Source organism: Opisthocomus hoazin, chromosome 6 (assembly GCF_030867145.1).
Source record: "Opisthocomus hoazin isolate bOpiHoa1 chromosome 6, bOpiHoa1.hap1, whole genome shotgun sequence".
Lineage (NCBI taxonomy): Eukaryota > Metazoa > Chordata > Aves > Opisthocomiformes > Opisthocomidae > Opisthocomus > Opisthocomus hoazin.
In genome coordinates, this window is record NC_134419.1 from 34,066,343 (window position 1) to 34,079,000 (window position 12,658).

At 57.0% G+C, this 12,658-nt stretch overlaps 2 protein-coding genes across 9 annotated transcripts in view; one reads left to right on the top strand and one right to left on the bottom strand.

Moving 5' to 3' along the window:
* The window catches only part of RGL1 (ral guanine nucleotide dissociation stimulator like 1), a 75,837-nt gene extending 70,776 nt beyond the window's left edge, over positions 1-5,061 (top strand). For all 3 annotated transcript variants that reach the window (XM_075422693.1, XM_075422694.1, XM_075422695.1), the window contains 3 exons: positions 1,112-1,348; positions 2,588-2,702; positions 3,094-5,061. In XM_075422693.1, coding sequence (XP_075278808.1) covers positions 1,112-1,348; positions 2,588-2,702; positions 3,094-3,281 — 540 coding nt within the window. In that variant the 3' untranslated portion in view covers positions 3,282-5,061. The remainder of the gene's footprint in view (positions 1-1,111; positions 1,349-2,587; positions 2,703-3,093) is intronic.
* The window catches only part of LOC142361597 (procollagen galactosyltransferase 2), a 57,560-nt gene that overhangs the window by 3,344 nt on the left and 41,558 nt on the right, over positions 1-12,658 (bottom strand). For 4 of the 6 annotated variants that reach the window (XM_075422697.1, XM_075422696.1, XM_075422698.1 and 1 more), the window contains 5 exons: positions 12,417-12,523; positions 11,736-11,868; positions 10,222-10,349; positions 9,552-9,758; positions 7,617-9,178 (listed from right to left, as the gene is read on the bottom strand). In XM_075422697.1, coding sequence (XP_075278812.1) covers positions 8,902-9,178; positions 9,552-9,758; positions 10,222-10,349; positions 11,736-11,868; positions 12,417-12,523 — 852 coding nt within the window. In that variant the 3' untranslated portion in view covers positions 7,617-8,901. The other 2 variants (XR_012764225.1, XR_012764224.1) reach the window with 2 other exon arrangements.

Genomic DNA, 12,658 nt, shown 5'->3' on the forward strand with positions numbered 1-12,658 from the left:
GAGATCCTGGGGTGCATTAGGACTGTGGCCAGCAGGTCCAGGGAGGTTCTCCTCCCCCTCTACTCTGCCCTGGTGAGGCCCCATCTGGAGTCCTGTGTCCAGTTCTGGGCTCCCCAGTTCAAGAAAGATGAGGAGCTACTGGAGAGAGTCCAGCGGAGGGCTACGAGGATGGTGAGGGGACTGGAGCATCTCTCCTACGACGAGAGGCTGAGGGAGCTGGGCTTGTTCAGCCTGGAGAAGAGAAGGCTGAGAGAGGGACCTTAAAAATGCTGATAAATATCTGCAGGGTGGGTGTCAGGAGGACAGGGCCAGACTCTTTCCAGTGGTGCCCAGCGACAGGACAAGGGGCAACGGGCACAAACTGAAGCCGAGGAAGTTCCAGCTGAAGATGAACTTCTTCCCTCTGAGGGTGACGGAGCCCTGGCCCAGGCTGCCCAGGGAGGTTGTGGAGTCTCCTTCTCTGGAGATATTCCAGACCCGGCTGGACGCAGTGCTGTGCAGCCTGCTGTGGGTGACCCTGCTTGGGCAGGGGGTTGAGCTGGGTGACCCACAGAGGTCCCTGCCAACCCCTGCCATGCTGGGATTCTGTGATTCTGTGTAGCTGGAGCTGTTGTTGCAGTGATTTGGATACGTGACTTGGAGCGGGAAGACCCTCTCAGCAGTTTTGGAGCAAGGCAGATGGGAGAGCAAGGCAAAACCTCGAGCAGCAGCGGAGGGAAGGGGCAGCTCCCCTCGAGGAGAGCCCACCCAAGGAGCAGGGGCACGCAGGAGGTGTGCGTGAGCGTCTCCACTGGCGTCAAGGCTCCGGCGCCGCTCCTTGTGTCTGCTGCCATCTCCTGGCCTGCTCTTCGGGCAGCCAAGGGCCAGCAGCGCCAGGGGCCGGCACACCCAGCCTGGTGGAAATTAGCCTTCATTAAAACGGTGAAATTAATCCAGCGAAGGTCATTTTTTCTGGAGGCAGAGCACACCGCTGCCAGCCTGCTGGACCGAGTGCCGACGGCTGAGGTTCTGTATGCGCCTTCTGCCTTCTCAAGCTCTTCCCCCAGAACGGCACACGCGGGCACACAAAATGCCCAGTTTATGACCGTGTTTTTCTCTTTCTGTTGTGCAGCTCTCCGAATCGGAATCCTCCGAATCCTCCATCCATTCCACGGACACGTCTTCCTCAGGGGTGTCATCCTTAACCTCATCCCCTTCCTTGCTGTCCACCAACGACAAGTGCCCCATCTCCGTGACGCCCGTTACCTCAAAAGAGCCACCTCCTGTTTACAACCAGCAGAACAGAGACGCCTGCATCATCCGGATCAGCATAGAAGACGACAACGGCAACATGTACAAGAGCATCCTGGTGGGTGGTGCGGGCAGCAGAGCGCTGCTATCGCTGGCGATGTTTAAACCAGCGGCGCTGTTAGTCTCGAGGGCGCCTAGTCGCCGAGCCAACTGACCAAACCGGGCTCGGCAGGCAAAATGACAGAAGTTACGGTTCCAAATACACGGAGCACGGTACGAATGAGAGGTTGGAAAACAGCGTCTCTGTGGAAGTTCCTAGGCTTGAAATTAAAGTCTGCATTTAATCACAAAGCTCCAAGTGAAGCATCCTGATCAAGTGCAGGCTTTGCTGCTCCTGCCCTTTGGCTGGCTGCTTTTTCCCTAGCCTGGGACTTGTGAGTTTGGCCACGAGATGCCACGTGCCGCCTGTTGCCTGGAGCAGCTCTCCCCAGGAGCCGCCTTCTGGGAGCAGGGAGCCGGAGGCGAGGAAGCTGAGAAGCCCTTTAACTATGCAGCCGCTCTCTGTGGCGAAGGGTGCCAGCACAGCAGCCGCCAGCGCTCTGGCGTTGCCCCTGGTGCTGGCTCCGCAGAGGGGTGCCGGGCTCGTGGCCGAGGAGCGCTGGGCCGTGGCAACGTGACTCACCTGCACGCATCTCTGCAGACCTCTGCCGGAGCCGTCCTCGGGGCCGGGGGGGAACACACGTACAGGGGCAGTTCTCGGCACGCTTCACTCGCTGTTTGGGTTTCCGTGCTCTGACCTCCCTGCACAGCACGGTGCCCGTCCCGAGGGCCTGGCCGGTTCGGCTGCTGGGGACACATCTTCCTCCCGACCGCACGAGGCTCTGGAGGGAGTCCGGTGTCGGCTCCGGATGCGCAGCGCTTCCACAGCAGACTGTAAGCCAAGGGACGGGGCCAAAAGTCTTTGCAGGATGCCAAAGAAAGTCTTTAGGGCAGGAGGCTGCAGATTAATTGATGTCTGCAAACAACAGACGGGGCAGCGATGTACGCAGACTGTTAGCGCTACTGAGAACAAGGTCTCGTGTCTCCAAGTGCTTGCTCAGGAGAGCAGGTGCTGATTTACTGCGGTCTCTTCTAGCACAGTATCTGTCATCTTCAGCTAAACCACCACCGCCATATGTCCCAGGTACCACGTGTCGGTACCTAGCAGAACCTGCCTTACTGACTCATCCTATTTTTTCAGTTCTCTGAAATCTTTTCCAAGACCAAGTGGTCTGCAGAAAGGCAGGCCTTTGCTAATTAATAAATCATTACCTAGAATGAATAAGCAGCAGCTCTCTTTGCAACTCTCTCTTTCCAGCTAACCAGCCAAGACAAAGCTCCTGCTGTCATCCAGAGAGCGATGCTGAAGCACAACCTGGAATCTGACGCAGCCGAGGACTACGAGCTCGTACAGGTCATCTCAAAGGACAAAGGTAGGGAAGCGGAATGCTGCTGCTGCTGCTCCTTGGGAAGTCCTGCCGGATTTTGAAGGAAAGACTAAAATGTGAAGCGATGTTAGAAATGCCAGGGATGTGTTGTCACAGCTGCCAGCGAGGGAGGGGCTGGGTGGCAGGGTGCGACCCCCGGGGAGCAGGGCAGGCCCCCGTCCCGCCGCCGGCACCGGGCTGTACAAGCCGTGCTTTCGGCACAGCCTCTGCTCGGAGGGGCTGCCGGGGCCTCCGCCGGGCTGGGGGGTTGGCCCCCAGCTCCTCTCCCCTGCTCCCCTCCTCCGGGGACGGCTGCTGGGGGCACCACGTGGCGCAGCTCGGGCTGGAGAGGCACAGCTTCCGCAAACTAACACTCGCTCTGGTCCCCCTTTTGCAGAGCTGGTGATCCCAGGCAACGCCAACGTCTTCTACGCCATGAACAGCAACGTCAACTTCGATTTCATCCTGCGGAAAAAAGCTTTGCTCGACGGGCAGGTGAAAATGCGGAGCCGTTGCGGTCTGACGCTCCGCAGAACTGCGAAACGGGGGTGCTGGAGCAACAGGCCCAGCAAGATCATGGCGTGAGGGAGCCGTGGGCCCCGGGAGGAGAGCTGGTGCCTTCGCTACTGCCCAGTGTTATGCAGCCACCAGAGGAACCGGCCAGTCTTCAGCCTGGGAGACGTCTGGGGCTGCGAAGCGAGCGTGCGGTAGACCTACAGCCAAAGACGCGTCTCTCCTTCCTCGCAGCCGGACGCGGACAGACAGACACGGACTTACGGACAGTACGGACTGGAATCTTCTTTTTGTTTTGCACATTAGCCCCGGAGGGTGGCAGCCCCCATCAGAGGGGCAAACGGGACTGCGACATTTGTCTTACGGACACCACAGAAGCTGACTCTTTTGGTGAGAAAAACCTTTTCCTTTGTGCCAGTATTACACAGAAGAAGAATGTCTAAATTTATTTTTATACAACTGGAGACGTCTCAGTACAGTTCTGCGCGACCCGAGGAGGAGGGGGTGCCAGCCAGCCTCCAGCCGCCGGACAGGAGCACTGGTCTGCAGAGGGTGGGGGTGAGCCGGGCGCCGCGGGCAGCTCCGGCCTCCGCGAGCCGGCCGCCTTCCCGAGAAAGCGGGGTGGGTGCGGCCCCGAAACACTCGGCGCCGGCAGGAGCTGCGCGTGGGGGGTATTGCTTTCGCACAGCTGGCAAACTTTTTTGCACTTGTCCCGCGCCAGAAAATTACCTATTTTGGATTTTTTTTCCAAAGAACTTTCAAAGAAACGGACTGCACTTGCTCTTGGATGAATGTGATGGTTTCTTCACCACCAAGGCAAACGAACACTGCTGGTCTGGACTTCGGTCTGGTCGCAAGGCCGCTACAGGGTGGGTTTCCTTCGCCTTTGCTGGCCCTCTGAACGGACCCCGCCGCCTTCGCGCACGCTGAAACGCCGGATGTACCTCGTCGTAATGTGCAATCACTCCGCCAGAGCAAAACTCTGAACTCACCTTTTCCCTCAAGAGGGGCAACTACGCTGACCTTTGGATTTTAGAAGCGGATATGGAGAGGAGACAGCCGGGTTTGAAGCACTACCCCAATCACCCACGGATATTTTTGTACTTGTAGCATTGTTCTGCGTAACCCACGGGCACCTCCCTTGCTCTTCACGTGCATCCATGACATGAATTTCCTGACATGGTACATCCCTTCAGCTGAAAAAAAAGAATTCAGCTGGAACACAGCATTTAATTACCTGTTCTCAGTGAAACTTTCTGTAACACTACTTGAGTCTCTCCCCAGAACACAGGCGTCCTTGCAAGGACAGTGCCAGCTTTTATCTGAAAAAGCCATAAATGAGACCTTGGATTGCAGGCAGCCCTTATTGAAGGGGCAGGCTTTGAGATACCTTAGTATTAGCCAAACCCACCTCCAACACTGAATTTTCTCCACCTCTGGGCCTTCGTTCCCACCGCTTCTGTAGCACTAACTGTCACAGCCGGGCTCAGATGATGCTAACGATCAGTGATAAGCTCACGATGCAAACTAGGGTGGGTTTTACACTACGTGAGGCTTTATCACCGCTGTTTACAAGTGGCACCGTGCAGGTCCTAGGCCGAACGGTTTCAGAACTCCGGGAGCGTTTGTGTCAAGCAGGTGAAGGTGCTGAGGTGCAACTGAGCCTTAACCTTCGCCCAGAGTCGGGGCACGAGGAACCCGAAGTCCAGTTTTCTTTGCATTTCAGTGTAAGCACGCGTTGTGTCTGCGAGGTGTCACCTGCGAAGCACGGTATTGCTCGCTCTGAGGTCGTGTGTCTGTATTAAGCTGAAAGGTGAATGTTCTTGGTTTTAAAATTACACCCCCCCCCCCCCCCAAAAAAGGTTATATATGAAAAAGATTTTTTTTTAATTGCTTACCTGTAATCTTTATACAATAAGTATATAAACTTGTTTTCCATTAATATTTGTCTGGAGTTTTTCTGTTTCTTTCTCTTAGACATTTTATTACTGGATGTTGGTCGCGGGCTCTTCACACCTCGCACCTCTTTGCTTCCCTCACTGTCGCTCTTCAACTCCATCACGTTTAATGTTGTTTTAACTGTTCTCAGCTTCTTCCAGCTCCCACAGCTCGCCTGCCCCGCCACCCGCAGAGCTGGCAGCACCGCACCGGAGCTGCCACCCCCCAGCCACAACCTGCCCCGGCAGAGCTTCGCTCTCCGGCATCGCAGCCGCTAACAGTTCCGTGCTGTTTGTAACACGGCAGCGTTACTGTCCTGCTTTTTTGTTCTTTAATTCCCAGACGTCTGGAGGAGGCCGGCTGCTGCCTCTCCCCAGCAGCGCGGCAGAAAGGGCTGCCTGGGTAAAGCAGTCTCCTGCCCGTGTTACTCGCTGAGTAGCAGCAGCTCCTCGTGAGCTGTGCGTAGGCCCCCCCCCTGTTCTCTTCTGGGTCACGGAATGATTTCTGCAGAAAGTTAATACCAAAAAAAAAAATTGGTTTGAGCATTCCCATCTTCTCCCCGCCGTGTTTCCTCCTGGCCTCACAACCACCAGCACACTGGGTTGGTTTTTCCCCTCCTCTGTGCACAATGCAAACACTGGCGTTTACACCCCCCCCTGCTGCTGCTTTGCCGTCAAGCACAGCCCCTGCTCCCCGACACCGCTCGCGCAGCCCCGGCGTGAGCCACTTCACCACGGGGAGACCCCCACAACTGCCACCACTTGGCTCAGGTCACAACAGCAAGGGCAAAAGCAGGATCACCCGCACCTTAAGCTGCCTCTTGCTTTTTTTTTTCCTACTTAAAGGGAGGAAAAAACACACCACCACAGCCTTACTCGATTCCCTCCAGGATAAATCCCATCCACCTGCGACCTAGGAATCTCGCACTGCCACAGGGAGAGTGCACCAGCGCTCTGCCTGCCTCAAACAAACGCAAAGCCCGGAGCGGCCGGGGTAGGAACAGCGCCGCTGCAGATCACCGTTTGCAGGGCCTGCCGCCAGCACCTCTCCCGTGAAGGCGCTGCCTGCCCGCTCGCTCGCAGATAGGTGTAAATCCTGCTCCGAGTTGGCACGGGTCCTGCACCACACTCCTGGGGCAGGTGCTGCTGGGCAGGAGGTTCCATCAGCCCAGGGCTCGGATCAGGTGCGCCACAGCTGAGCAAAACCCTGGACCAAAAGGAGGGGGGGTCGGAAGGGAGAAGAAAAGGGAAAAAAAACAACCACCCCAAATCCCACCGAGCCCTCTGTGGCTCACGAAACAAACCCTCAGTCCTGCCCCTTGTTCAGTTCTGCCAACAGACACTGATTTTCCAGGTGCCTGATCACAGGGTCGGGCTGCGGGTCCCAGGGCTGGGACAAGCTGGTGCTTCTGCCTGCCGGCCGCTTTGGAACACAGACTCACAGAATGTTGGGGGTTGGGAGGGACCTCTGAGGGTCACCCAGCCCAAACCCCTGCCGAAGCAGGGTCACCCAGAGCAGGCTGCACAGCACCGCGTCCAGGCGGGGCTTGAATATCTCCAGAGAAGGAGACTCCACAGCCTCCCTGGGCAGCCTGGGCCAGGGCTCCGTCACCCTCAGAGTGAAACCATCAGATGAGTCAAGAAAAAGTGCAAGGAAAGTGGAAAAACATCAGAACACCACTGAAGTGTTTCAACTGGCTCCTCCTTTTCCAAAACACCGTTAATGCTGAGCAAGGCAAAGCCTGGGCAACACCCGCCAGGGAGCTGGAAATGGCACTGGGGCGCAGGTAGGACTGCCAGCCGGCCCCCGGCTTGAAGAGGTAAACAAATCCACAAGTGAGGGACACACGCACGCACAGACACGAGTGCATACAGGTAACAGAACAACCCACTAGACTGAGGCCATGTCTGCTCTAAAACGGACACATTCATTTAATTCATGACTTTTCTATTCTTGTTTCCACCCTCCACTGAAACCACCATCAAACTCCTTGCACCGCTTGCTTCCAGAGTCCACTAGAAGGAAAAAAACCCAATGCTCTGGTCAAGATGTTCTTCACAACCTGCTGCTGCAGTTGACTGCAGTAACCCCAGCCTGCCGGCACGCGCCCACCAGCGGACCCCACGGCAGCGGTGCTCCAGGTCAGAGAAATGACACCAGGGCAAGCGGGCTCACCGGCTCGTCCCCCGCTGCTGTGCCAGACCCAGCTGCGCCCGCATCTGAGGGGGCTTGGCAGAGAGGAACAGCCGGGGTGGCCTGTGGCCGCCAGCTTGTCGTACTCACCCCTGTTCCAGCCTGGACTGCAGCAGAACGCGGCTCCCAAGCAGATCTGCGTGGCCAGCGACGCCGCGGCAGCGACGCAGCCGAAGGACTCCACAGTTCCCCGGCCGGGACCACTCGTGCCCAAGGAAGACCACAGACAGCTGCTCATCTTGCACCAGGTTCTATGTATTATCAGACCAGCTGACAGATAATAGCATGTCTTCGTTAGCAGAAAGCACAACGCTGAGCAGCAATTATTAAACACAAACCCCAGCCTCGTGTGCGCAAGGGCCCGGCTCTGCGAGCGGCGAGGCTCCCGATCGCCAGCCCAGGAGGGCATCCCCCCCCCCACAGCAGCCAACCCCGGCACCGGAGGCCCTCCGCACCCGGCCTCTCAGAAACATTTTAAAAAAAACACCCAAATAACCAAACACCGTACCCTGCTGCCACGGTAGCCAACAGCAAGCACACCAGAAAATAAAAAAAGAGAGAAGTTTGCTCCTCATGTGAAAAAAATATCAAGACAAGTTGCCTTTCCGTCCCGTAACGCGCAGTTCTATCGAGGCGAACAGTTCAGCTGAGAACGCCAACATTTCTGTGGGTTGGTTCGTTTTTATACAGTGTCAAGCGGTTCATACCCAGGTTTTTCACACCTGAAGTCCCTCAGAGGCCTGTGCTTTGTTTTCTGGCCAATGGAACCGGCCTGCAAACAGCTCGCCGGGCTTCGCTCTCCTGCAGGAACAACTCGAGGCAGTGGGTGAAGCAGGACCCGACCAACTCCGCCCACGTTCCCTTCGGGCGGCGCAGGGACAAATAAACCCAGGCACCTCCGCTTTCTCCGCCAGCTTCCCAGCTTTCGGACAGCCAGGACACCAGCTCGGGGCTGGGAGGGCTGCTCCGAGGGGCTCTGCTAAGCTTCGGGATGGGTGGATGGGAGCCAGCAGCAGTTGTCTCTGGGAGCGCGACCAGGGAGGAGACACCGGCTCCAGTGCACTGAACGTGTTTGGAAACCACCTTCATTGCGACGGGGATCCCCTCGGCAAACCAACCCCAACAGCCCCAACGCTCGCCTGCTGTTTCCCTCAGCAAACCGATGAGGAGTGACAGCTACGCAGCAGCCCAGTCACAGCGATCCAGAAAGGGGGTAACACTCGTACACCTCTATATATTAATCTTCATAAATACAGTATTCTACATGAGGAACTGTAGAAAGACGTCACTCAAGGTTGGTTTTTTCCCCACAAAAGCTCGCGAGGGCTCTTGTTCGCATCTCTGCCTTTTTTCTGCCAGGCTGGAGCACCCGTTCTCCTTCCTCCCGCATCTCCCCCCGTCCTCCGCGCCTGGTGAGCTGTCCGGTCCTACCACCGTGTCTCCCCCGTTGAAGCAGCGGGCAGGACACCACGCGAAGAGCTGCTCTACAACTTCCAAGGGTGGAAAGCTAAAGTGTGAGGCAGGTTCAGCTGTCAACAGGGTCCTGGGGGGAAGCGGGCAGTCATAGCTCATCCCTGGAGGACGGCGTGTCGAGAGACGACTGGGAAGGCAGCGCGTCCTTGTTCTGGGCGTCGCTGTGGATCTTGCCCTGCTGCCGGGACTTCCAGGAGTGCGTTCTGTCCCAGTCCGTGGACACCGTCTCGTTGTCCCAGATCGTGGAGGTCTCTGTGTCGCTGAGGTAGCCTGGCTGCCCAGTGTAGTGGGTGGGGTACACGAGCAGGGGTTCTGCTGAAAAGGCTTTCAAGTCTCTGGACTCGTAGTACTCCATGTACTTCGCTCTAAAGAGGAGAGAAAACATGTCAGTAACACAGCCAACGTTCACCAGTGCCACCTGTGAGATACAGCCAACCCACTGGGCAAACCGGTCCCGGGGAGCAGAGGCTGTTGCTGGGGCGGAGTCCGGTTCTGCAGCCAGCGCCACGTGCCTTACAACCACACGCAGCCCGTACAACCGCGGCCTCCCGACGGGCCCGGGTCCCAGAACGAGCCCAGGAGCCCTGCGCCAGGCAGGGACAACGACCCCTCCGCAGGGGGTCTGCCGCCTCCTCCGACCTGCGCCAGGAGCTCTGCTGCAGCAGCCCAGAGCTGGCTGAGGATCCCTCAGCAAGACCCAGCTGACGTCAACCTGAGCGACGACCGCGTCCGACTTACACAGGGTGCTTGTTGTACATGACCGGCAGAAATTCATCTACGGGCAGCATCTTGCTGAAAGGCTCCGCCCCGATGAGTTTCCGAGCCCCTTGGAAAGAGATTGCGTACCCCAGGGTCCAGTACGAGTAATCGGCTTCCACCAGGTTCATGACGTTGGGAACCGCTTTCTCGGGCTCCTGCACCTGCATCCTCTTCCGGCCAATGTAGCTGAAAGGGTGAGCAGACCGCGGTAACGGGAACCGCAGCCATTCGGCAGCGGTTAGGACCACGCCACCGCTCATGCCACGCAGGGAAGGGCACAGGGTCAGTCCAAGCAGTAATCCCTGGCCAGGCTCACGGGTCTCTACCCAGCACCCCACCACCCCCCATGCCTTCACCCGCTGGCCGGCGCAGCTGTGAAAGAGTTCGTAAGGGAGCTAAGACGCCATGGTCCACGCCTCAGGACGGAGCCGCGCCAGCTCCTCGTCGCAGCAGCATCTCTGGATGCCGCCGAGATGAAGCACCGTGCCCACCACGGGCAGCAATGGTACCCGGCGGGCGTTCCAGCACCAGCCTGCCCTGACGGGGAGAACCCCTGAGACATCTCTGCTACCTTCCCCTGCCCCCAGCACTCAGCTGCACCTCCGCCACCACACGGCCGGTGCTGCCAACCCCATAGCTGGTCACTCACATCAGCTCCCAGTCCAGCTGGGCTCGTTCAATGTCGTCCATCAGCTTCATGAGCTTCCTTTTGAACTGGTGTTCGAAGCGCACATCATCCTCAATAACAAGCGTCTTCTCCAGTTCCCTGTTCACCACCTGAAACAGGAGGGGTCAGAAGTGATCACGGTGGCCATGAAGCTGCTGGCCTTCCCCTGCCTTCTGGACCACGTAGATAGGGAGAAAGGAGAACCACTCCCCGCTTCACAGCTCAGCTAGGAGAGACTGCAAGAGCCAGGCCAGAAGATACCTGGTGGCTGAGCATCTGCAACCTGGAAGAACCCTTTACCTGATGCTGCACCACCTAGAACCCACGAACTACCATCTAGCACGACCACAGCAACCACCTCCTCAGAGGAACGTGCAGCAGCCTTTGATGCCAAAGCTGCTGCTCAGAAAAACCTCTTTGCTGGAAGAAAGTGCTCCTGAAGAAAGTGCTCTTTGCTGGAAGAAAGTGTCCTGGGAAGGGGGACAACCCGGGGCATCCAAAGCCTGGCCCTGATGACTCGGAGAACACCCATGCAAAGGCACCCTGTGTGCAGGTTCCTGCATTATCACCCGACTGTTGGCGATTTAGCCTCAAGCCCAAAGGCATCTCCTGGCTTCCCAGGCCCAGAGTCCCTCCTGCTGGCTCCAGGCTGCTCGGACCAGCTGCCCGTACGGGGGGAACCGCTGCCGTCACCCCGTTGTCTCTCAGCACCAAGCCTTCCCCCCTGCCTCCACACCTCACCTCACCCGAAGCAAACCCTCCCGGTGACTCCAGCCTCTGCCAAGCACAGCCCAGACCCTCTCCAGCATCACTCCCCAGGGGAGCAGGGACAGAGGGAAGCTACAGCTCTTACCACCCAAACAAGGTCTCTTAGCTCAGGTAACAGAGGTCCCTACTGTTGAGAATGTTTATGATATGCCAACACAAAAAAGCCAGCCACAGACTCACAGAATGGCTTGGGTGGGAAGGGACCTTTAAAGGCCGTCTGGTCCCACCCCCTGCCATGGGCAGGGACATCTTCACCTGGATCAGGTTGCTCAGATCCCCATCCCGCCTGGCCTGAAATGTTTCCAGGGATGGGGCATTGACCACCTCTCTGGGCAACCTGGGCCAGTATCACCACCCTCACTGTGGTCAGTCAGCAGAGTCACTGAACTTGCTTCAGCACAGATGCAGAACCAGGGGGAAAAAATCGCCAGGTTTTGGGTTTTTTTAAACACTTTTCGCTCTTCAAAGCCTTCTTGCCTTTCTCCTAAGCAAGCTTGCTCCAAGCAAGCTATCGGATGCTTTGCACGAACAGCCATGAAAATATTCTGATAAAAATCACTCAGAGCTGTTGGCAAATGGAAGGCAGAGACAGGAAAGCTGAACACGGCGTTCAGGAAAACCCCTGCAAACCAAGAACAGTCCCATCCCGTGCTTCCAGAACCCGGCGCTGTACTGCACCCGCCCGCAGCACCTCCGCGCAGAACGCCGAGGCCCCGCGACGTCCTCACCTCCTTCCAGATGTAGTAGTGGCTGAGGAAGCAGCCGATCTCTCCCCTGGTCAGGGGCCTGGAGGAGTACGGGTCCCGGTAACCCGGGAGCATGTCGATGCTGAGAGCCTTGAGCTGACTCGTGTTCAGCGCTCTGGGAAAGAGAGAATATCTATTACTATTTAAAAAAAAAACGAAAAAGTAAATTCAAATCAGACACGACATGGGAAATGCTGCTGATGTGCAGAGAAACACCACATCTTGAGAAATTCCTGCACTTGTTTCACTCAAAACCCAGAGAAAAATCAACTTGATGCACATTCCTAAACCAAGCTGACAAATCATAACCTTAACTCTGCCAACGACTTCTTGTGGGACCTTCAACTTGTCAGGTGCCTGCCTCAGAATGTTCTTCTAAAGCGCCTTGATGGGTACACCCAAGTCTCAAAGACCACGAGCCGTCATGTGGGTTCCTGACTCCCTTAGGCCTTTTTGCAACTCCCCCATCTAAAATTTAAGGTCTTAAGACACCTTAAAGTTGGAAAGGGCTGTGTCAGCGTTAGCCCTGTAGCACAACAGCTTTGTCGCACCTGGGTGGATGGCCTTGCCAGGAGACCTCTCTCGGCCATCCGAAGGGACAGCGCCAGGCAGGTACGCGCAGCCCCCTCTCTGCAAACCCCAGCAAGCCCAGCCGCAACTCACTTTCCATCAACAGCCTCCACGATCTTGACTGTGATCTCCTGCTCATAGAGAGTCCGCAGCATCCGATCCCGCCTGTCTTTCCGACGCTTCAGGTTGATCATGAAAATCTGGGTAGAAGAGAGAGACATCAGCCTCCCGGCTTGGGAGCCAGGAAGAAAAGGGGGTCCCGATCCGCCCTCCTCCAGCAGCCCCACTGGAAAAGCAGATCTCCTTAAAATACCAGGTGTGTTTTCATCCCAGGC